Source organism: Patiria miniata, unplaced genomic scaffold (assembly GCF_015706575.1).
Source record: "Patiria miniata isolate m_02_andy unplaced genomic scaffold, ASM1570657v1 HiC_scaffold_3, whole genome shotgun sequence".
Classification (NCBI taxonomy): Eukaryota; Metazoa; Echinodermata; class Asteroidea; order Valvatida; family Asterinidae; genus Patiria; species Patiria miniata.
Genome location: NW_024037069.1, coordinates 13687180 through 13710885, shown reverse-complemented (window position 1 = coordinate 13710885; position 23706 = coordinate 13687180). Strand labels below are relative to the sequence as shown.

The following is a 23706-nucleotide window of genomic DNA, read 5'->3' as shown; positions in this document are numbered from 1 at the left end:
TGATTTTCCACACGAGTTTGATTTTCTTGAAACAAAACCCGAACTTACGTTGAAATATTCCGACTATAATCGCCTTTTGCCGACCTGAAACGAAGCCGATGTTTGGAAAACGCTACAATTTCGCTCTATCACATCCTGACAGGAGAGGGCGCACTTTGAAATTGCATAAACGCGTATGTGTGTGCATAATCGAATTCGGACCGTCGAATTCGACATCATTGGTTCAAAATGTTAAGCAGAAATGTATCACATTTTAGTCGGTTTCAGAGATGTTTAGACACCAGACTGCTGCCTCGATCACCGCACGCGACCGTGGTGGTTGCCAGAGGTAAAGAGATCAGATCCAGCGATCGTCATCTTCACACGAGTCGTCCCGTCAACGTTGCGTTCATCAAGAATCTTTTCTTGGGACAGTTCAACAAGGTTTGCGGATAAAACTTAAAAGGCAGTCTGATTACGCTCGAGTCGGAGGCCACACTTTGGTCAAAGAGCCAATAAATTACTTAACTTGCATATTTGTTAACTTTTCTATACCGTCATCTGTCATGACCGTCATTTCAATGTCTTGAAATTGTCTTAAAATGTTTAAGCTTAATTTTCATCATGTTCATGAATGCGTGTTCTTTTTTTTTCGGGGGCGGGGAGGGGGAGGTTTTTTTTTTTGGAGGGGGAGGGTTTTTTTTGGAGGGGGGGTTGGGGGTTCAACGTTTATAGTGTTTGACAGTGACACTGTATAAAAAGTTTAATTGCGACATTGTTCGTATTTGTGGTTTAAGTTCAGGACGTTTCCCAAAAGTGAAGGTTTCGATTAGGCAAAATGAAAAAAACATGTTGTTTAGCGTCCTGCCTTTTTGCTATTTTTCAAGATGGCCGATCTTTATATTTACCAGCTTTATATGGGTTAAATGCAACAAAGAGGCCAAAATGATGTCACTGTTGAAAATTTATCATGTTTTCTGTTTAAAAAAATAAATAAAAAATAGGCGACCTCAAAAAAGGAAACGGGCAGGGAGACGCTAATTCGCTGTAAAACATGTTTCTTTTTATTTGGCCTTAATATCGGTAGGCTCGTCTGAGTAACTTGAGCCCTACATGTTGACCTACTTTTCGCCTTTCCAATATTGGGACGTGGTCTGGGGACTATCGGTAGGCCTAATTCTTCTTTTTTTTTAGGCCTATGATATATAAAATCATTCAAAAAGTATTACTTGTTTAAAAGTTCAATTGGATTTTATTTCTAATTTTTTCTCCTTTTGATTTGTGTATAGTGTTTTTTGGGGAGGGGGTGTTTTTTTTTTTTTAGTTTCTGTTATGATTTAATATGTTGACATACATTTGCAGTCAGGCACGTGTCATCGCAGTTTTACCAAGCATGTGTGCTTTAGGCCAAGTAAAAAAAACAACAGTTTCTCATCTGGGCCTCAGCCAGTCATTTCTTTTCCCTTCTTTTTTTTTCCCAAGACGGCTGATTTTCCATGATTGTGGATGGATTCTTCAATTTTCTCAAATTTTTAGTTGATACAAAATGCACACCTTGGCATACATTTAGGACATCATTATACTTCCGTAAGCTCTTGAAATGGCTTTACTGTAAACCAAGATGAATAGGCATATTAATTATAAAAAATACCTGATTGTGCAGTCCCAGTTTGGACCACAGAATCACACGCCTAAGAAAATCAACACCTAGACAAAATCCAGGTGTGCCTTTTTTCCACACGCCTGTGATTTTCAAATCATCAGGACTGAAAATTGTGTCCAAGGGAACCAATTCCCATTGTACATAACTGCAATTTTGTTTGAAACAAAGAGCAAGACAATAATTGACAGTTCGTGTGCAAAATATGTATACGAATTCAAAAAAGCAGAAAAAGGAAGTCGGCGGGGATAAGAAACTGGGTTTTTTTTTTTTTGGCCTTATCTGCACAATCATTTTTGTCATGGTATTTCATAATATTGTAAAGCCCTTCCCACATCCATTAAAATTTAAACTGAACCCTTTTATTGCCATTTAGTAACAGATTATTGTCACAGGTAGCTTTTTGTGACAAGTGCTGTAATTGAAGTACAAAATCTCCATACCAACACTTAAACTTTTTCTGGTTTTTCCCCAATTTGATTTACAGGAAGATGTCTTCCCATACCCAGAAATCTCCTTGGAGAAATACAACGACCTCACCCAGATGTGTGAGCCTATCGAAAAGTTCTTCAAAGAAGATGGTAAATATTCAAATGATGATGATCGAAAGAGAAAAAAATAAAACTCGTCAATATTTACTACGCTTAACACTTCAACAAGGTGAATAAACAGTTCATAATTTAATGTCTTTTTTTTCCTTCCTTTTTTGTCCTCGTGTGCAGTTGATTCTAAGAAGCAAGACCTTGAAGCTAAGATTCCAGATGAGACGCTACAAACCCTGAAGGACCTGGGTCTGTTTGGAATGCAGGTCCCCCAGACATATGGTAGGATTTTGTTACAAAACCTTTCTAATCACAATGTTGGAAAAATAAATGTGTGTTGTGCTAGTGCTATCCGGGCAGCATACCAGTACGTATTTACTGCAAAGCTAAAGTCAAATGAACAGCAGTTCTTCACTTCATGAAATTTTTGTAGAAATGTTTCTTTCATGATTGGGTCTTGCCCTTCACCGATGTATTTTTTAAACACTGTATACTCAGTGTTGCTCGAGTGATTGTGAGAAGAAAAAAAACCACTCTGGTGTGACTCGAACCTATGACCCCCTGCTTACTAGCGCAGACGTCTTACCACTCGATCACAGAGCTTGCTGGGGATGGCTAGCTGGTTCAAATGGATATAGCAGTGGGTACCGCAATCAAACGATTTATGAGATGGAAAAAAATATTCTTAAAAATGTCTTTAAAAATGTCTTTAAAAAAATGAATTAATTGAAACAGCCCAACATTTTAATATATTAAACTATTCATTTTTAAATTTTTCATAGGCGGTCTTGAACTGTCCAATACTGAGTTTGCCAGGATAGCTGAAATCACTGCGCTGGACGGTGCCATAGCAGTCACATTGGCTGCACATCAATCCATAGGGCTTAAGGTAAACCAATACATGTAGGTCTCTCTCAAATGACGTCATTTCCTACAGACCAGCCACGTGCATCGGCATTTTGAGTGTCAACTTGCATATCGCGCATCGGCTGCGTCGTATTTCGAACACATTTCGAGCAACAAGCGCACGTGTTTGGAACATTTTCAACACTGCTCAATGTGTGCTTGATTGTATAAAATGCGCAGTTATAGCTCTCCTACAGAGTCTTTGAGAGACGTATAGACGGATCCGTTAGGCCATTCCAACTGCACATATGGGGTAACAATACGTGTGCCTCTCCAACGCAACACTGACGTGTGCATCATATGCAATTGCACAGATATTGGACATCTGTGGTTGATCAAACATTACAGGGCATAGCTCAGTGGATCAATCTTTTATACAGCTCATCCAACAGAACCTTTCTCTGTTATATCCTTGAAAGGCATCTCATTTGTGACCGGCTCCACAAAAAAGGGTATTAAATGTGCATTATTGTGTAATGGCCTGCTCAACGTTGAGAGGGTGAACACTTCATCAAAATGTGATTTTCATTTTTTCTCATGAATGACATCTATAATACCTACAGTTTCAGGTTTCATTCACAGAAATGTTGATTTTAATGAACAAAGTGGAAAAAACAACCATTTTGTGTGCATCGTTCTGTTGTTCTACAACAAAGCCAGCTATTTCAAAGCCTGTTTTCTCAGTTGTGTAATTTGAACTCCAAGGAAGTAATTAATATGCAAATACATCATATCTCCAGAACAGGAGCAGCTGTGGAGCTATATTATATACAAAATGAAAGCTTACATTGTAGGCTTTCCAACCATTATATAACTGGATTTCACTTTTTTGCGACATAATACCCTTTTTGTGGAGCCGGTCACAATTTACCTCACATATCGTTCTTCATATTTCCAGTTATAAGGATGTTCGAGGCCTAATGTCATTACATTCAATTTCCTTCAGTACCCATCTAAGAAATTCAACAAATCTCTTTGAAGATTAAGTTCTGATATTCAAATCTTTTAGTCCAAACTTGTTTTACAGTTGAATAAAAAATAATGTAGTGCTTTGAGCTTCAGTCTGCTTGATATTTGGGCCTACTGAATAAACCCTACTTATTATTGGCTTTGTTGTGTTTTTTTTCTCGCAGGGAATTTTAATTGTCGGTAATGACGAGCAGAAGGCGAAATATCTACCCAAGCTTGCAACGGGGGAACATGTTGCAGCATTTGCACTCACAGAACCTTCAAGGTTTGTACATTAAAAAGTGTTCTCACTGTCATGTGTAGACTGTATTGGTTTATTCCCCTTTATAAAGTTGGAGGCAAAGCTGAAGATTAGAAAACCCTCATGGATATACGTAGGACTCACATCTGTAGAGTTTTATGTTTGATCTACAACTTTGCTCTGTATTTGATTGCAGTGGGAGTGATGCAGCCTCTATACGTACCTCGGCCACGCTCAGTAAGGATGGTAAACACTACCTCCTCAATGGAAGCAAGGTGACCGAGAATTTTCATTATAGTCTCACTCAGTAATTATAAGAAAGTAACCATTAATTTGTAATGTGAAGATACTGACGTACTGTACAGGTTGATACAAAAAGGAAAAAAAAAAACATTTGACAGGAATTTTAACCTACTTGAACTTTTTTTATAATGTTTTGAAGTATAGCCCTTCAACTATACATGGTGAAAAAATCTTTAAAAATCACAAGAATAGTGTTATTATGCTTATTTGAAAACAAGTCACCAAAATCACGTGTAAGTCTAGTGTAGTGTTTTGGAATAAAACCGTCTGTGGACAAACAGATTTTGGCACATGAAATTTTTAAACTGCCATATCTCAGAAACAAAATATGCATTTGCAATCTTTTTTTTATCACTTATGTGTAAAGATCAATTTTTTAATACCATTTAATTGAATTTTTGAAATATGCTCAACAAGTAGGTAAAAATTGCTGTCAAAAGTGGGTTTCCTTCTTTTTGTATAATTTTTGTTTAAGTGTACAGTTCAAGAAGAAATGCACTCTAATAAAAAACTCGGCTGCAAGCTTACTATTACATATACAGATATAGAACAATGCGTTGAAGAACAGACATTAGAAGGTGTTTTCCAGATAGCAAGTGGTTCTTATATTGTATCCTTTCCTGTTTTGGTTAACTGAAAGAAACTTTAATTGGAATTACCTTTTTACAATTTTAGATCTGGATATCCAATGGTGGTATAGCAGACATGATGACTGTGTTTGCCAGAACAGAAATCACAGACGACCAGGTAGTATGATGACCATTTTCCGGAATTTGCTGAATTAACTATGTTCTGCTATGTCTGGAGAATTTCTAGATTGTTGTCAGATTTAACATAGAATGCAAAATATTCTCTTGACGGTTCATTTGATTTGTGGAGGCCTATAACTTATGAAAACTTTTCAAGTTGAACTAAAGAATATTCTTAAAGGTCTTAAGTCTTGTGCAAATGTTAACCCTAACCACCCCAACTCCATCAAAATCCATCCCCCCATTTTGGTGGATTTTTGGGGACTTGGTCCAAAAGGCCTGGCGTGACTAAATGTTGATGGAGTACGATGGACTTGGGCCTAATGGCCTGAAGCAGTGCTAGGGGTATCCGATTGATTTTGCCTAGCTTCCTGTACTGCTATTGTGATCAAAGCCATGTGTAGCAAGTCCATGAATGTCAACCAGTGCGTCAGTGGTGGATTCCATTATGTCATGAATAGTTTTGTATTGGACGCACATTGATTGATGGATTTTGATGGACTTGGTCCAGTTCCTAGTAAAAGACGCTAGGGAGTAGAGGTTAAGGTATAATTAAAAATATTTTCAGTATTGTAGTCGAATTCATCACAAGTCCATCCCAAGTCCTCCAAACTCAAGTTAAGTCATAATAAAGCTAAATGAATGTGACAGAAACATTCCTTTGTAATTGTTCATCCCCTTTTGCTTGTGACTGGACTTGTGCAAGGATGAGTGTTTTGTGCCTTGTTCATTTAGGGTGTCAAGCAGGACAAAATCACAGCGTTCATCGTGGAGAGAGCGTTCGGTGGTGTGACAAGCGGGAAGCCGGAGGATAAACTTGGCATCAGAGGATCCAACAGTAAGATATCAAACCTAATATTTAGAGAAATGCAAATGTTATAGACATCTGTTGAATGAATATCCAAACAGTTCACCATAAGTGCTTCATTATGCGCTCCATGCGTAAGTGCCCCTCAACAGTAAAAATGTCAGAGTACAACTTTTGTTGAAGGACACCTTAGTGCCATTTTGTTCACGTTCAGTTGAAATTGTTCATTTTATGCTCCATGTCCTTTTTATATGCACACAATTTTCATACTTGTCTCTGTTTAGTGTTTTTTTTTGTGTAAACATGGGTAACCACTGAAATTTCTGACTAGCTCAGTTGGTAGGGGACTTGTAAATATTCTGATAGTTCCTGGTTCGAATACTACTTCAGTCAATTTTCAACACTTGGTTGAAGAATGAGATATATGTCAAATCTAAAGCCCAAGTCACACATTCACGGTTTGGAGCTACGGGTCTCCGTGGTTTGAAATTCGTGATAAACCGTGGGAGTACCGTATTCATCCTTAGTACATCTGTGGTTATCCGTCATCTTCCTTGGGTATTCGTGGAGGGGCTACGGAATTTTAAACTGTTCATAACTTTCATGGGGAACCGTCATGAAAATTAATCCGTAGTGCAAATGTGGGACATCCGTAAGACAACTGTATTTATTTGTAGTGTTATTCGTGGCTATTCGCGCATATTCTTGGAGATTCGTGGTGCATTTGTGGTAAAAATCTCTACGAATTCACTACGAATGTCCTACGGATATGCCCGGGTGTGCTGGGGTTCTGCTAAGGTTGTACTACGAATATCCACGCTTTATGCGTAGGAGAACCTTGGTCATCCGTGACCCAAACGCAGACAACCGTGGCGTTAACGTCATTATTCTTATTAATACCGTCGATGTTCTTCACCAATCCGTCTATATTCTTGACAAACCCTGGTGTATTCGTAGAGATATCGTAGTACTGTCATGGCTATCCGATCGATTGATTCTTGGTAAACCGTGGATATTCGTAGCTCCAACCATGAATGTGTGACTTGGGCTTTAGTGGGTCATTTTGTACTCTCGGACAGTATTGAGTATACATTGCTTGTTAAGAATATACATCAGTGAAGGCAAAGTCATATATTTAATTGTACAGAGATTGTACGGAGCAGACCGATTTTTATTCTAATTACTTTATTATTGCTGTGTTGCCCCTAGCAACGGAAGTCTACTTTGAGAACACGCCCGTCCCAATTGAGAACGTTCTGGGGGAGGTTGGAGGTGGTTTCAAGGTGGCTATGAACATTCTGAACAGCGGTCGCTTCAGCATGGGTAGCTCTGGAGCCGGCATGCTCAAAGTTGCTGTGGGTAAGTGTGATTGTCTGTGGCGCCCTCTATTGACATCATTGAGGATTTAAAATGGGACAGAATTGTTGTGTGCTTCAACATATATTGTACAAATGTTCGTTGTCAATTCCTGTGTCATTGTGACCTGTTTTGTGATATGACTTGTGAATGTTTTGCGATTAGTTGTGATTGACTTCCTTCTGTCATGTGATTGTCTTGTGTTTACCTTGTGATCGTCTTGTGATTGACTTGTGATCGTCTTGTGATTGTATCGTGACTGACTTGTGTTTGCCTCATGATTTACTGGTGATTGACTTACGATCTGCCTCTAGTAGAAGTCCGTAATTCTGTCTTTGTGTCTATGCAGGCATGGTAACGGAACACGCCAACACACGCAAACAGTTCAACACCAAGTTACGAGACTTCGGTCTGATCCAGGAGAAGATAGCCCAGATGACGATTACTGCCTACGTGATGGAGAGTATGGCGTATCTGACCGCTGGCATGCTGGACAGACCGGGACCCCAGGATTGCTCACTGGAGGCTGCTATAGTCAAGGTCAGAGGTCATGGTTGATTGCGAGTGAGACCCATAGTGCGCAGGATTCAATATTATACATGTAGTTCTCTCAGGTTGAACGCAGAGTTTTATGCAGTGCATGGGTGCTCTTCATTTTTTCATTGCAATTTTTTCAATGGGTGTGTGTATCTGTATATTGTTTGTTTTTACTGGCTGGTCCGTGATTATTTTTTATATATTTTAACTTTTTAAGTGTTTTTATGTACCTCGCATTTTACTGTTTACTATTTTTAGTGTTTTCTGTAATTGTAATTTTAAAGGAATTGTTCTGTATAATTGCTGGGCACCTCTGGAAAACAGTGTACCACTGAGAGGTTTCCCCAGGGTAAATAAGAAATAAATAAAATATCCGGCGACCAGAATCAGAAGCCTTGGCTGCGGTGGTGTCGCACTCGCACGCATTCTGCGTGTGTTCTTAAAGACCAGGTCGCATGCTGCATGCTGCATGCATTCTTAAAGACGAGGCGCGCGCATTTTGGTATTCCTATTGGTCAAAGGAGCCCAGAGTGCTCCCGAGCGCGAATCATGCGATCATGGTGCCACCGCAGAAAATGGCTGCCGTGGGGTTTGTCTATAGTTAACCATAGTCCAGCTAACGTCACTCACAGCTGTGCTAGTGTGCCATAGCGTGGCAAGTCTGCTTGACTATGGAGGGCCATCCTGTCAAGGTCGGTCACATTGCTGGTTACCAACAGTCATATGCATGATAATATACAACAGGGAACCAGGGCGGAAGAGTTTCACAATGACGATGTGAACACCGTTTGACTGGTGACGTTCGCAATGGTCCGTGATCAAGCTTTTAAGTTTAGTGACCTGAAAATGCAGATTTCATGAAGACAGTGTAGAGTACAAAAAAAGGAAAAGGGAAAAAAAGCACATCATGTTGAATACAGAGCAACTGGTAAACGTCCATCATTTTGGAAATAAAATAAGTTTTTATCCCAGAAAATCCCATGCTAATGATAGAGTCCTAAAATTTAGCCCTGATATCTTCCTGTTTCTGAATCCCCGCAGATCTTCAGTTCGGAAGGTTCCTGGACCCACGTGAGTGAGGCCCTACAGATCCTAGGTGGTCTAGGCTACATGAAGGATTACCCGTATGAGAGGTACCTGAGAGACGCTCGCATACTGCTCATCTTTGAAGGCACCAATGAGATCCTGCGTATGTATGTCGCCCTCACAGGCATGCAGATGGCAGGCAAGGAACTGTCGGAAACCGTCAAGTAAGTCCAAAAATGGAAAGAAAAGAAATTTAATGTTAGTTGCCCATATCAGGGCCAAAAGCCAGTGCTGTTGTCAAGGTGAGTGTGTTGGATCACAAGTCTGTCACAAGTCGTTACAAGTCTGTCACAAGTCATCACAAGTCATCACAAGTCTATCACAAGTCATCACAAGTCATCACAAGCACGTCACAAGTCATCACAAGTCTGTCACAAGTCATCACAAGTCTATCACAAGTCATCACAAGCACGTCACAAGTCATCACAAGTCTGTCACAAGTCATCACAAGTCTGTCACACGTCATCACAAGTGTATCACAAGTCTAGCACAAGTCATCACAAGTCTGTACCAAGTCATCACAAGTCTGTTACAAGTCATCGCAAGTCTGTCACAAGTCATCACAGGTCAATCACAAGTCAAGTCCTAGGACATTGAAATGAACTGCAACATAGTAGGCATTTCTTTATTTGCTATAGTTCATCGGCAGTTGCTCGTGACTGGACTTGTGATTTTTCTTGTGATGTTCTTGTGATCCTTTACAAGTACCTCAACTACAAAGCAGCAAGAATTCACTCACGAGTAGAGGCTGAAACAATCAGAAAGAAAGATCAAACAATTCATATGTAAGACCTTTATCTGGTGTTTTTGTGGTATTCCCAGGAGGTTACAGAGTCCTCTCAAGAATCCAGGCTTTGTCTACAAGGCTTTCATGGACCGTCTCCTCTACAAGATGGGCATGAAGACAGGAGTCAAGCTAGACCATGACAGCGGTGGTGTCCATCCAGCTTTTAATGTAAGCTCTCTATAAGTTGAAAATGTAATGTTGGGTTTGGCACTTCATATACCAGATTTTTGTAAGGAGTGTAGGAAAGAATGTTGCAACCTGACGCTACTTCAGCGGTTGTGTACAAGGTCTATGGAGAGTCAAGAAAAGTATTTAGTAACAAAATTGGAAATGTTTTTCAGTCCCAGATTCATGTCTTATCATCATTTTTGCAATTACTGACCTTCATTGAGATGATATATGAAGAAAAAAAATCAGCGTTAGGTTGCAACATTCTTTCCGGACTGTATACTCACTGTCCAACGGCTTGCAAGAAAAAAATTACCAGCTTGCTTTGGAGGGACTCGAACCCATGACGACCTGCTTACTAGTGTAGATGTTGTAACCTTTAATTCACCGTGCTTGTTGAGGTCAGCTTGCCAGTTGATAGTATGAAGGGTCAAACCCATTATTCTTAAGTTACATCCCCTAAAGTGGATATTGAATCATATAAACTTGTCAAAAAATTTGGGACTCAGGATTCTGTATTGCGCACAACTAAACATAATACATGAAAACAGATCACGGCGTGAAACAACACATCCACGACTTTTTCAATAAACCACAAAGGGAAACTGACTAGGTGCATTATTAAGTTCTTTTTAAATTCAGCAAGAAATTGATTGGAGGGAGGCTTGAACCTGCAACTTCCTAACTCCCTAGGCCTTTTTGCTAGGATGTAGCCTCAATCCTGCAAAATCCTCCAATTGGCCTCATGGGAAAATAGCATATAGCCTCAATCCTGCAAATTCCTCCATCACTTCTTGAATATGGTCCGCGGAGGTTTGACCACTGCCTGAATCCCGCAAAATCCTGCGGCCGTGACTTTCAATATGTTGAGGCTTGGCCAGTGACATCCTGGAGCAGTACGGAGGATTTCAAGCATAATCCAGGCTTATATTTATACATGGCTGAGCAAAAACTACACAAGGTCTGGCCCAAGACCTTGGCAAAGGGCAGCCTACAAAATCAGTAACCCACTTTTGCCATGTAACCTCAATCTTCCAAATTCCTCCACTTTGGCAAAGAGGATTTTGAAGGATTCAGGGCGGTTAGGGTTAATGCTGCAAAAACAAGTGTGTTGGAAGCACTGTCTTGTACCAAGTCTTAGTCCATGCATTGTCTCCAAAGATCATGTTACCAGACTACCGAGTGACCCTGTTTTGTTTTCAAAAAGATGTAAAGCCATGTCCTGTGCTTGACTTTAAAAAGTCCATGTAATTCATACTTATATCCTCATCTTTTTAATTTCTGATTTACCTTTTTGTAATCACACAGGATGTTGGTAAGAACTTGGAGAAACATGTCACCCGATTTGGCTACACTGTGGAAAGTCTACTTGCTAAGTACAAAAAGGTAAGAAAACATGCAGAACAGGGTACTTCTGTAAAGAAGGAACCAAAAAAACCCATAAAGTGGCTCAGTCCTTTTATTAAAGTTTTTATTTTAAAGATTTTTGCAATAATTTAAAAAAAATACAGAGAAGAAAAGGAAGTGAACCCTTTTGAGTGAATAAGCTATTTTGACTTCACTTGTGAATTAAAAAAAATGGGGAAATAAAAAATGCTCACCTTTAATTATACTGACTAGTAACTGTCGCCTTACAGAGTAATAGGCAGGGCGGTTTGTGGTGGTACAGTGAGTAACAGGCAGGGTGGTTTGGGCAGTACAGGGAGTAACAGGCAGGGTGGTTTGGGGCAGTACAGGGAGTAACAGGCAGGGTGGTTTGAGGCAGTACAGGGAGTAACAGGCAGGGTGGTTTAGGGCTGTACAGGGAGTAACAGGCAGGGTGGTTTGGGGCTGTACAGGGCAGGGAGTAACAGGCAGGATGGTTTGGGGCGCCATACGGAGTTACTAAGTTTGGGGCACCATACAGATTAATAAAAGGCAGGGTGGTTTGAGGCGGTACAGGGAATAACAGGCAGGGTGGTTTGGGGCAGTACAGGGAGTAACAGGCAGGGTGGTTTGAGGCGGTACAGGGAGTAACAGGCAGGGTGGTTTGGGGCAGTACAGGGAGTAACAGGCAGGGTGGTTTGGGGCAGTACAGGGAGTAACAGGCAGGGTGGTTTGGGGCAGTACAGGGAGTAACAGGTAGGGCGGTTTGGGGCGGTACAGGGAGTAACAGGCAGGGTGGTTTGGGGCGGTACAGGGAGTAACAGGCAGGGTGGTTTGGGGCAGTACAGGGAGTAACAGGCAGGGTGGTTTGGGGCAGAACAGGGAATAACAGGCAGGATAGTTTGGGGTGCTGTAGGGAGTGACTGGGTGGGCAGTTTTGGGCAGTACAGTCAGTAACGGGTTATGTCATAGTTCTTTTGCGTTCTGTCCTACAGGGAATTGTGAATGAGCAGCTAGTCCTGAAGCGCATATCAGACATCCTGATTGACGTGTATGCTATGACGGCAGTCCTGTCCCGTGCCTCACGATCAAAGACCATCGGTCTGCGGAACTGTGACCATGAGATGTTGATAGCCAAGACGTTCTGTCAACAGGCCGAGGAGAGGATACAGAAGAACTTCTATGACATTGGTCAAGGTGAGTTGCCATATTCTTTGTTAGAATTCCAGCAGTGCCCCCCCCCCCCCCCCAGACACACACCCCCTTCGCCTCATGTTGATTAGTAAAATTTAGACTATTCCTCCACACTGAAAAATTGGTGCAGTTATGCCATGTACCTCACTGAAGATGAGCGGCTCCACTGCATACTTGACATAATTACAAACGGCACAACATGCATTCATATTCACTTCCTCCACCCTTATCAAAAATTTCCAACTGTTACAGAAAGTCCCTACACCCTCACAGAAAGTCCCCCACCCTTAAAGAAAGTCCCAACCCTTAAAGAAAGCCCCCCCCCCCAACAGAAAGTTCCCCAACCCGACTTAACTTTTCTAAAACCACCATTTTGCTGCCTACCTGCCCGCAGGTATATAATTAATTGTTTCCAGTCGATAGAGGGTAGGATTTTGCACTGCGAGGTTGCGGGTTCGAATCGTTTATCATCCGAATTTTTTCCTTTTCTAACCTGAGGCTTCGGAGGATTTTGTTTAAAAGGGAAATAAAGTCCGAATTTCATAACATTCAAATTCACTTTTTTTTCTTCTAATTTTATATTTTCTTCTCATGTTTTTATAAAAGTTAAGTCCAAAAAGCCATAGCGTACACCCATATGTGGATGTCGTTTGGGAGAAAAAAAATCGCTGCCTGCCCCCCCCCCCCCTTCCAGCCCACCTAGCAACCCTTCCCATGTCCCCCTTCCCCTCCCCCACCTGCCCATGATGAGCAATCAAGCATCCTACCAAATACAAGTTCTGTCCTAAACTTAAAAGGTAAATATACAACATTCGCAAACATCAAAAAACAAACTACTAAATTATTATGAAATTTCTAGTAGACTGTTAGCAAATGACAGTCTAAAGCATCCTGTGTAATCGTGGCACCTTGTGTGCTGTCATTTTCAAGAAAAGTGGAATTTATGTATCAATTTCCAATGATGGTTGGCCGACAATCGCTTTTGAAAAAGACTTTTTTCAAATACTGCCCTCAATTTTCCAAATTTAGTTAGTCCACATTTTGTTTGCAATTGGTTTCACATCCATGAGCAGGTGCAATCCAGTTAGTCTGATTGCCTGACCTGACAATTCCCCAACGTCTACAAATTATTCCGTTTTGTCTGAAGTAGGGACAGGGAACCAGACTACTAGAACAGCATTTGTTTGGTTTTTTTTCACCATCTATGAACACAAAATTTTAAACAGGTCAGTGTAAAAATATTTGCTAAAAAACACTAACCCCCAAGTTTTCTGAAAATTACAGCAAAAGCAAATGTTGTATACTACCTTTAAGACTTTCGAGTCCAGTTTGGGGAGGCAGGCCTTGTCTTTTTCATTGTTTGTGGCTTTGTTTGTTTTTTTAATTTGGTGATGTTTTCTTATATTTCAGCACCGGATCATAACGGTGATTCTTCCCTGGAGAGGATTGCCAGTGAGGTGTGTGACAACCGAGGGTACGTAGCTGCCCATCCACTGACCAGGGAATTCTAGATAACACTGTCTAAAACAATGTTCTTGTCAACTCCATCACAGTCCATCACAAGTAGGAAAACAAATTCCTCTTCACTAATTTCGATAAATATATTGATTTCTACCTCCATGTTGCTATTGGCACCTACCTGGGGTCATCGTAATAAACCCATATGGGTTTCTGGATGGCCCTCACTACGAAAAGAAAAATAACCCTTACTTTAATTTCTAAATAGAAAATATGTTTGTTTTTAACTGAAATATACCGAGGCATTCATGGATTGATTGACAAGTCTAGTCAAAAGTAAATTTTGTCCAGTCAGAAGTAATTAGGGTCAGGATGAAAAACAACAACACATACTTTTGACACAGTTCTTGTAAGTAGCTTGTGTCGCAACTTGAGGACTTCTGATGACTTATGATGACTTGTGATACACTTTTGATGACTTGTGATGACTTATGATGACTTGTGATGCACTTATGATGACTTGTGAAATTTGAGAGCTTGTAAGGACTACAGCACCGTTTAATTAAGAATAAATACTGGACAGGGGCCATAGACTATTAACCACGTGACGCCGGCTGATGGCTCTAGACGCAGCTCGATCAAAGCCAATAAGCAGGGGGGGTGGGGCTGTTATTGCCGCATTCCTGCTGCATAGCTGCATTAAGTCATACGCAACGGCCGAATGCCTGCACGTACACATTCCACCCAATGCGCAGCTGTCTCCATGGCCGAACGATACCGGCGTCAAGGGTTAAAAGGTCTCCGTTTTAATGCAATGCATGTATATTTACTGTGAATACACCACAATTTAACACGAAGTTAGGCCTTACATAAGTCATTCCCATGAATGAAAAGCGTACGAATTTATTACCATACAGTGTATTCTTTTTTTCATATTAAATTATTTGATTTTTTTCTTCCGTGTTCAACTGTGCTTAATAGCTAAAGGACATTCATTATTGTCAAAATAGGTTCTGAAGCTAATGCTACTTTGTACCTTTAAACTTATCTTTCTCTTGAATTATTTGCATTTTAGGATTTAAAAGAATCTATTAAGGATAAAGTAGGAAGCACATATCAAAGAAAATCTCTTGTCTCCTTAATGAATAGGTCCAATGGAATTTCTTTCTTTTTTCTGTGTGGTTGACTCAATATTCACAGTTAAAATTTGAACAATACTTGAGATAATTGTCCGGAGGTTTTTAAATAGTGACTTAAGATATCTTTTGTGTCCAAATCTGCCTGACGTGGATGTATTAGAAGAAAACCCTGAAAGGAATCCAAAACCTAAATATATAATTGCCAGTTGCAGCTACTGGCTTCCAATGATCTTAAAAAATGTACAATTCTAATTACAAAGCAATGTCTAATTACTTGTTTCATTTTAAAACTTAGTATACAATGTAATATTTATTGTGGTTTCCTCAGTAGTGTAGTTTTGCCACCCAGTCAAATACCCAATTGGTTTTTGTGCCATATCAATGCAAATACTTCAGTTTCATTATTAAAGATGATGCTTCAAGACAGACTTTTATTTTGTTCAGTGTGTTTCAGGTTTGGTTCATTATGATTACAAAGGTGTGAGAACTTTCCCAAATGTTCATTTGGGTTGAAAATAAGAAAATCGGCAAAGATATTATGTAATAAGTGGAGTGAGGATTTATTAAACGAGGACATCTGTGGAACCATTTCAAACGTCATTTGATAACAATTCACTTTTGTAATACAGGGTATTTAAAAGTAAAAAAAGGAAACCCAGATCTAAATGTGAATTATAAACATTTTTATTAATATTTTCAAATAAGTTAAAGATCATGTGAATCACCAATGTGTACTCTCTCCAATTATACCTTGTGTGTGTTTGTGGCCACGGCAGTGGCGCGAGGTCAATTTTTTTTTTTTTTTTTTTTTTTTTTGGTAGATTTTTTTTTTTTTAGCCCCACGATTTTACCTTGGTGATATGTACGTGGCCTATTTTCGAGTAGTATAATAGGGGTGTACATGTAAGTAGTGCCATCAACATCAAAATAGTCCGCCCCTCGGGAAAAAAACACATTTTTTTTTCTGCATTCAAAAATTTTGGGCAACATTTTATTGAAAACAATTTGAGCCCCCCTCCCCCCCCCCTCCCCCCCTCCCCAGCCAAATCCTGGGTGCGCTACTTGGCCACGGATGACTGCATGCATTGTTATTTTGTCAAGGTCAATACAAAGCCTGTACTGAACCGAGTTTGTGCAGAAGGTTACTGGTATTCTGGGCATGTGGAACTGCTTAATTTAAAAAAAGAAGACATCCTTTTCTTAACAATTTATTCAATTTTGACACAGTGATTTTACCACTCTCACTGAAGAAATTAACCCCTCATGGCCCAATGCCTTCAACATGCCCCCACCTCTTTCCACACAAAGTTCTGCACGCCCTTTTCAATCTTTCCACAGTCCATTTCAACCGTTGCGTAACAAACCAGCCAGCAAACTTGGCCAGGTAAAACTTGGCTCAATGCAGGTTTTGACCGTTGACAGAATAACAATAAATGCTCGGTCATCCATACCAACAGACACATACATTCAAGGTATCATTGGAAAGAGGACACATTGGTGTTTCACGTGATCTGTCACTTATTTTTTACATTTTGTTTATAATTTACATTTACATCTGGGTTTCCTTTTTTGATAGACCCTGTTTTACGTATGTCAATAAAACACAAGACAGAAGTTTTCTTGGTATGTGAACGTTTCTCCTGGAATTAAGCAGAGGTTTTTTTTTTTTTTATTAAAGGTGTATCGATTCGGACTGAAAAACAATTACTTTACATGTTAATAGACGTACATGTGTACTTTGTACCTAAAATGCTGAACTTCTTTCCCTACGAAGCCCATAATAAAATAGCATTGATAACGACGTAGGCCTACATTTGGTGCAATTGCATTGCATTATAGTTTATACGCAACTTGAAATTCACCCAAAATGTGGGCATCCCGCGCTATACTACACCGCTGATATATAGTATACTGTCAGTATTGAGGTCAGTGAGCAGAGCTACACACAGCTTTTTTTTTGAATTCCCAGTCGAATTACTGCGGTCAAAATTAACGTGGAAGGACTGTTAAGAATATACTTCTAAACCATGACGGTTCGCACCGCTATATGCTAGCTGTTGGGACGGACCTAACGTACCACAGCACAAATAAAGCACGGCATTCCTAATCTTTACAATGTAGCGCGGTCTTTTCTTTATTCTGAATATCCGACTCTGGGCCGGGGGGGGGGGGGGGGGGCGGGCAGGGTCACTCCAAGAATCACGCATTTTAACGCTTATTCGTGCATGGTCATGGTCCCCCTCCACCAGTGGCGTAGCCAGGAATTTTTCAGTGGGGGGGGGGGGGGGGGCGCTGGGGGGGCTGGAACATTTCATGGGGGGCGTCATGTAGGGGCGTCAATGGCTTCTCAAAAGGGGGGGGGGACATACCTTGATCAGAACTGATGCGAAGCGTGAAGCCCTTACGGCGTGGGGGTTCGGGGCCCGCTTAAGGGCCCCGAAAAAAAATTGGATTCTAGATGTTCTGTGGTGTCATCTGAAGCAATTTCTTACCACTTTAACCAATAATTATCTTAGCACAAAAGATAATAATTTAAACATAATTTTCGAGGTTTTCTCAGCTAAAGGCATCAGAAAATTTTTTGAACATTGTTTTCGAGGTTGGAGTCATTGAATCAACTACCAGAATTCTGAGCTATTAGGCGTGGGGTTCGGGGCCCGCTTACCGAAAAATTGTGGATTCTAAATGCTCTGTGGTGCTATCTGAGGCAATTTCTGACCACTTTAACCAATATTTTCTAAGCAAAAGATACATTGTAGGACATAATAGGGCCCTGTAAATGAGACACGAGTTCAAAAATGGGGGGGGGGGGGAACATTTGATATTGTGTCCCCCACCCTTCAAAAAGTGTTGGGGGGGGGGGGAGAGACCAGTCCCCCTGTCCCCCCCCCCCCCCCCAGGATTGACGCCCATGGCGTCATGTAGATCAATGATAATTTTTTTAGAAACTCAAAATCTCAGTGGGGTGGGGGGGGGGGGGCGACTGGGGGAGACAAGGTTTCATGGAGGGGGGCGGTCGCCCCCCCCCACGCCCCCCCCCCCCCGGTGGCTACGCCACTGCCCTCCACCCCCTTGCCCATCGCCAAAAAAATGCACCACGGACTGCTAATTATGATTACACTGAAATAAACAAACAGTCTGTATTCGATACTCGACCGTTTTGCTGTTTTTCAAAGTTATTTGTGTAAAACTGTAAAACAAAAATCATTGATCGTTATGCTGTAATGCATTTTACTAAGCTGATAAAACGGAATTTTAACTTATTTATCATAACACCGTTAGACCGTTTTACAAAACTGTAAAACGAAAAAACGGTCAACGGTGCGTTTACTGTTTTTGTTTTGAGGACGGTAAAACGAAATAACGGTATGTCCCGGGATTTTCTGAAAGCTTTTTGTTGATCGGCATCAAAAGGCCTGATTGTGACTTGCGGTTTCTTTGACGCACTCTCACGGCTCGCGTTTTTTTGACCTCGCCGCATAATGTCCACAGGCTCGGTAGAATCAGTGGATTTTTCACAGGAAAAATGCACACGGCACTGCATGCCGTGTGCATTTGACGGCACACTTCAATCAGAGTAATCGTACCGCGTGCACGTGCGTTGCACACGGCAAAAGTAGGTATGGCGCGCCAGCTGGGTATATATTAATGACGATCGTGCTTCAGCAAGCGAACACAAACGGGCATGCCGCGTTATATGCTACGGAAAGATACAGGAGAGCATGCATCGATTGAATAGATGAAGCATGGGCTTTCCATACATTTAGTTCAAAGTAAAAGTTTCGAAGTAGCGCTCAATTCATAATCATGCATAGCTAGCTCGAAGCATGGACGTGGTTAAATCAACCTCGATGGTTGAAGCATCGGGCAAGTTTATGGATTTCCTCAAGGGTGTAAGTACAGAGCCAAGAAGTATATTTATAAGACGCCTAGCACTTATTTTTTGTCATATTATTGTCGAGTTCAGTTATAGCAATTTGCCAAGGACCCGCCACACTTGAGCTGTATATGTAGGAGGCGTGGGCCTCTCGGGCCGGCTGTGTTATCTATCCTGGTTGTGAATCATCCTGGTTATGGGAATATGGAAAACTTCGCCAATGATCGGCTAGCAATAGAATGAAAGTGGTAGTGACTTGTGAGGCGTTTCACGAAATACTATGCACAGGCCATTATAACAGTAGACAGTCTAGATGAAACACTGTTCTTTGGTCTAGTCATTCCTCCATGGTCTAGTTAACTACAAGTGGTCTAAACTGAAGCTGACTTTCACGACGATCGGCAGCCCGCGCGATCTGCGAGGTCAAACCGAGAGCACGTGGACGGGAATTTACGAAAGTTACTCGTGTAATCTTGCTCCTGTCAATGTCATAAGGCCAGCTAAAGGTGGTAAGGGAGTCCACCTGGGCTAATGTCGTACCGTACCTCTGGGGTAAAATGATATAATTGCCTACAATAAGTTTCACGACTATTGCAGAAACTGAGGAAAGAATGTTGCAACCTGACTCTACTTCAGCGGTTGTGTACAAAGTCTAAGGAGAGTCAAGACAATTTTATTTCCTAACAAAATTGGAAATGTTTGCAATGACTGACCTTCATTGAGATGATGAAGAAAAAAGGTGGGTCAGGTTGCAACATTCTTTCTAGGCATAGATTTAACACTAAATCACCTTGTTTATGAATCAGGATTGTGCTTTAATTCAGATGACATGGAAGATGGCATATGGTCAGAATCGTGACCGACTGGACCAAAGCACCAAACTTAGCAGATATATTCTTTTAGCCCTAGAGAAGATATTTAGAAGGGGTGACACCAGAAATTCTCCTGGGAGGGGTGCCTCATTTGCATAAATCTTTAATACCTGCCATGTAATATATATCGAATCCCATATTTTTATTATATTTTTTTTTATTTTTTGAAAAGTATATTTTGGAGGATCTACTTACACATCCAAACGACATTTGAAATGTTTCTTGGTCCTGAGACTCCAGTGGTGTTTTTCAAACAGTAGAGCTGTGTTTAATGATTGTCAAAAGCAGATTACTTCACTTTTTCTTTTCAAAAAGTAATTATCAAATAGTCATGTTAATTTTTAAGTATATATTTTCCTTTCTTTTTAATATTTTGTAAGATGCTATTTTTGTATTAACCCACGTACTCTTGCTGTGTTACGGCTATTTACTTTGCAAACAGAATTTGAAGTGTCTTGGAGAGTGTAGCACTAGGATCTCCCCTTGACTGCTGAATAACCTAATATTTTTCAATAGCTCCACAAAATCGGAAACCGTTCTCGATTTTTGCCAGGGCCCAATATCACACTGAGGTCCAAAGTGTTTCTGCAGTACTTTGGTAACAGTACAAAGTTGAGCCGAAGTTTAAAAAACTCATTTACTTGCCACAAAAACTTGGCAGTGGTAGTGCCCAAACATACATGAACGTGATTATCCCTCTAATGGCTCTTTTTGTAACAAAGGATTTTTTCAAGAAAAGGATTTGTATGCCCCATGTTGCTTTCACAGATTTGTGAGGGAAGCTGCAGAGTTTCTGCAATGGTAAACTATGTAACTGTTGTAAAAACCTTCAGTGAAGCTTTACAAGATGTGCATTGACTCGTCTAGTAGGCCTATAGGCCTATAGATGTTTTGTTGAACATAGAATTTAAGAGGAGTGAATGCAAACAGGCCGTTAATAATTCAATCCCCCCCCCCCCCCCCCCCCCCCCCCCCCCACTGTACGCCCTATATACTGGTAAACATAAAAAATAGGTTCTCTAGTTGTTTGTACTCTCTGGAAATAGATATCACCGAATGCAGTCCATCAACCCCCCTGTAAAGTTATTCGCTGACGAGCAGCCACAAATGTCTAGTTAAACTAGAGTAACTTCACACAAGACACGATCATTTCAGAACAAGCTGGTGAACCCCGAAAGGTCAACTTTAATGTAACCAACAGAGGGCGGTGTTCAGTTTTAGAAATACATCACATCTCCCCCATACAAATTAAGTAAACATTAAACAAGTTGAACCTTGGGAACTTACATGTACATGTAGGAAACAAACAATAAGCTTGAGCAAAGTGTTACTGAACTTTATAAGGGAATACTGCAAAATGTGATTTACAAAAGGGAGGATTAGAGAACTATGGAAGGTGTTTGAATAAAGCAAATAAAGCAAATTTGAAAAAGGCACAAGCGTTTGTACATGAATTTAGACCATCTTGAAAAAGCCACAAATCTGTTATTTACTGTCCATGCAATTTGGTGTACAACTTCAGCTTACAGGTCAAGTTTTTGAGTTGGTCTTACTACCCTGCCACTTCTAGTAGTAGTAGTCTGACCTACAGTCACGCTATCATATTTTACACTATGTTGTTTTGTCTCACTTGGTTCTTCAGGTTCTGCAGTCTGGTGGATATTTTCATTCTGTGTGCTAGGAGAGACTAGGTTGGGCTGAGACAATGAATTCCCTTCAATGTCAGCATGTTCTTTGGAGTGAACAATGTGACGCCTATTTCTTCTATACACCTGTCCAGTTGGTGTCGCAACCATATAGCTTCTAGGGTTATCATGTTTTTCTGTCACCTTCCCTAACACCCATTGGCTGTGCGGATTTTGGAATCTAACTTGTTCCCCAGTGTGTAGTGTGCGCTTTGGCTTACTACATTTTGCGTCATAGTAGTGTTTTTGCACAGTCTGTCTCTCTTTGAGTTTGGCTTTCATGGGTGGGACTACTTGTGGTTGAAGAAGAGTCAATGAAGTGGGAAGTCGGCTTTTGAGCAAGCGACTATTGAGTAATTGTGCTGGTGCATAACCCTCTATGCCATCGAGGGGTGTGTTGCGATATTCCAGCAGTGCCATATAAGGGTCCCTGCCAGACACCTTAGCCTTTTTCATGAGTGTTTTCACTGTTTGAATACAGCGCTCGGCTTGCCCGTTGCTTTGTGGGTACCTGGGGCTAGACGTGACATGCCTGAACTCCCACATGTTTTGGAAAGTTCTGAAGTCTTCGCATACAAATTGGCTTGCATTATCAGTAATCAACAGATCTGGTGTACCGGAGCGGGCAAATATAATTTTCAATTCATGTATGACCGAATGGGCTGTGAGATCTTGCAAGGCCTGTACTTCTGGAAATTTGGAGTAGTAGTCAACTACAAGCAGATAGTTCACTCCTCCTAAGTGGAACACATCTGCACCTAGTTTAGACCATGGTCTGTCAGGTATGTCATGTTGTATCATTGGTTCAGCAGGTTGAGTTTTCCTACTTGACTGACAGATAGCACACTTGGCTACCGTGTCTTCAATTTGCGAATTCATGCCCGGCCAGTATAAGATGGCTCGTGCTCTCTGTTTGAGTTTCACTATCCCTAGGTGAGACTCATGGATTTTCTTAAGCATGTCCTTCTGCATGCTTCGCGGAACTACAACCCGGTTGCCAAGAAAAAGAATGCCATCACAGAACACTATTTCATTGTGGGCTGCATAGTATGGGCCAACATCACTTGTCAAGTGGTGTTTATCAACAGGCCAGCCATTCATAATGTGACCTTTGACCTTCGCAAGTGTGGGGTCCGCGGCTGTTTCTTCACGGAATTGCTGCAATCGTAACTCAGTAATTGGGAGTTGTCTTAAAATCATGTTGATTTCCCGCGAGTCATCAAACTCTGAGATGTTGTCGCCTCTGCTATTTATTATGCGGCTTAACGCATCTGGCACAAACATTGTGTTACCTGGTTGCCATTGTACACTGAGGTCATATCTCAGTAGGTGCATGCGCATACGCTGCAATCGTGGGCTCAACTTATGCAATGGCTTTTGGAACACTCCTACCAATGGCTTATGATCTGTGATCACTGTTGTCTGTTTTCCAAAGATATAGTCATGGAATTTGTGGCACGCAAAGAGAATGGCGCACATCTCCTTTTCAATAGTCGCGTAATTTTTTTCAGCAGGACTAGTACTACGCGATGCATATGCCACTGGTCTGTTATTATCTTGCATCAATACAGATCCAAACCCATGCTTGGATGCATCAGTGGCCAAGCTGACCGGCTTATTCACATCATATAACATCAGTACTGGTGCTGATGTTATAATATGCTTGAGTGTTTCCACGGCTTTTGTGTGTTTTTCATCCCAGTGCCAAGCTATTTGCTTTTCGGTAAGCTGTCGCAACGGCGCAGTGATTTCAGAAAGATCGGGAATGAACTTACTAACGTATGTGATCATGCCGAGAAAGGTTTCAAGCTCATGTTTGTTAGTGGGGATTGGCATTTCCAATACAGACTGGATACGCGCTGGACTTGGTGAGAGTCCTTCTGCAGAAATCACATGACCCACATATTCAAGTTTGTCTGTGCCAATGACAGACTTTTTCCTATTGAGTTTAAGTCCTGATTCTCTGACTTTTTCCAGGAACTTAGCTACTCGCTCATCATGCTCAGTTGTGTTTTCCCCCCAAAC

General features: G+C 41.0%; 2 protein-coding genes across 3 annotated transcripts in view; both read left to right on the top strand.

Moving 5' to 3' along the window:
• Positions 1 to 159: 159 nt before the first annotated feature.
• On the top strand, positions 160 to 15960 carry LOC119737254 (complex I assembly factor ACAD9, mitochondrial-like). Of its 2 annotated transcripts, XR_005272364.1 has the most exons (16): positions 160 to 423; positions 2127 to 2220; positions 2362 to 2463; positions 2964 to 3070; positions 4221 to 4321; positions 4494 to 4572; positions 5276 to 5347; positions 6085 to 6187; positions 7367 to 7516; positions 7863 to 8053; positions 9092 to 9300; positions 9959 to 10091; positions 11400 to 11477; positions 12452 to 12653; positions 14061 to 14276; positions 14313 to 15960. XR_005272364.1 is itself a non-coding variant. In XM_038211452.1 (15 exons), exons 1-15 carry the CDS (start codon positions 229 to 231, stop codon positions 14159 to 14161), a joined length of 1917 nt encoding a protein of 638 aa, XP_038067380.1. In that variant the 5' UTR covers positions 160 to 228; the 3' UTR covers positions 14162 to 15960. The 2 variants fall into 2 exon arrangements, 1 of the variants encoding a protein (XP_038067380.1); XM_038211452.1 differs by having other exon boundaries at positions 14061 to 15960.
• A 3035-nt stretch (positions 15961 to 18995) lies between these two features.
• Positions 18996 to 23706, top strand: part of LOC119736993 (ATP-binding cassette sub-family C member 8-like) — a 37058-nt gene continuing 32347 nt past the window's right edge. The window contains exon 1 of the mRNA XM_038211039.1: positions 18996 to 19140. Coding sequence (XP_038066967.1) covers positions 19075 to 19140 — 66 coding nt within the window. The 5' untranslated portion in view covers positions 18996 to 19074. The remainder of the gene's footprint in view (positions 19141 to 23706) is intronic.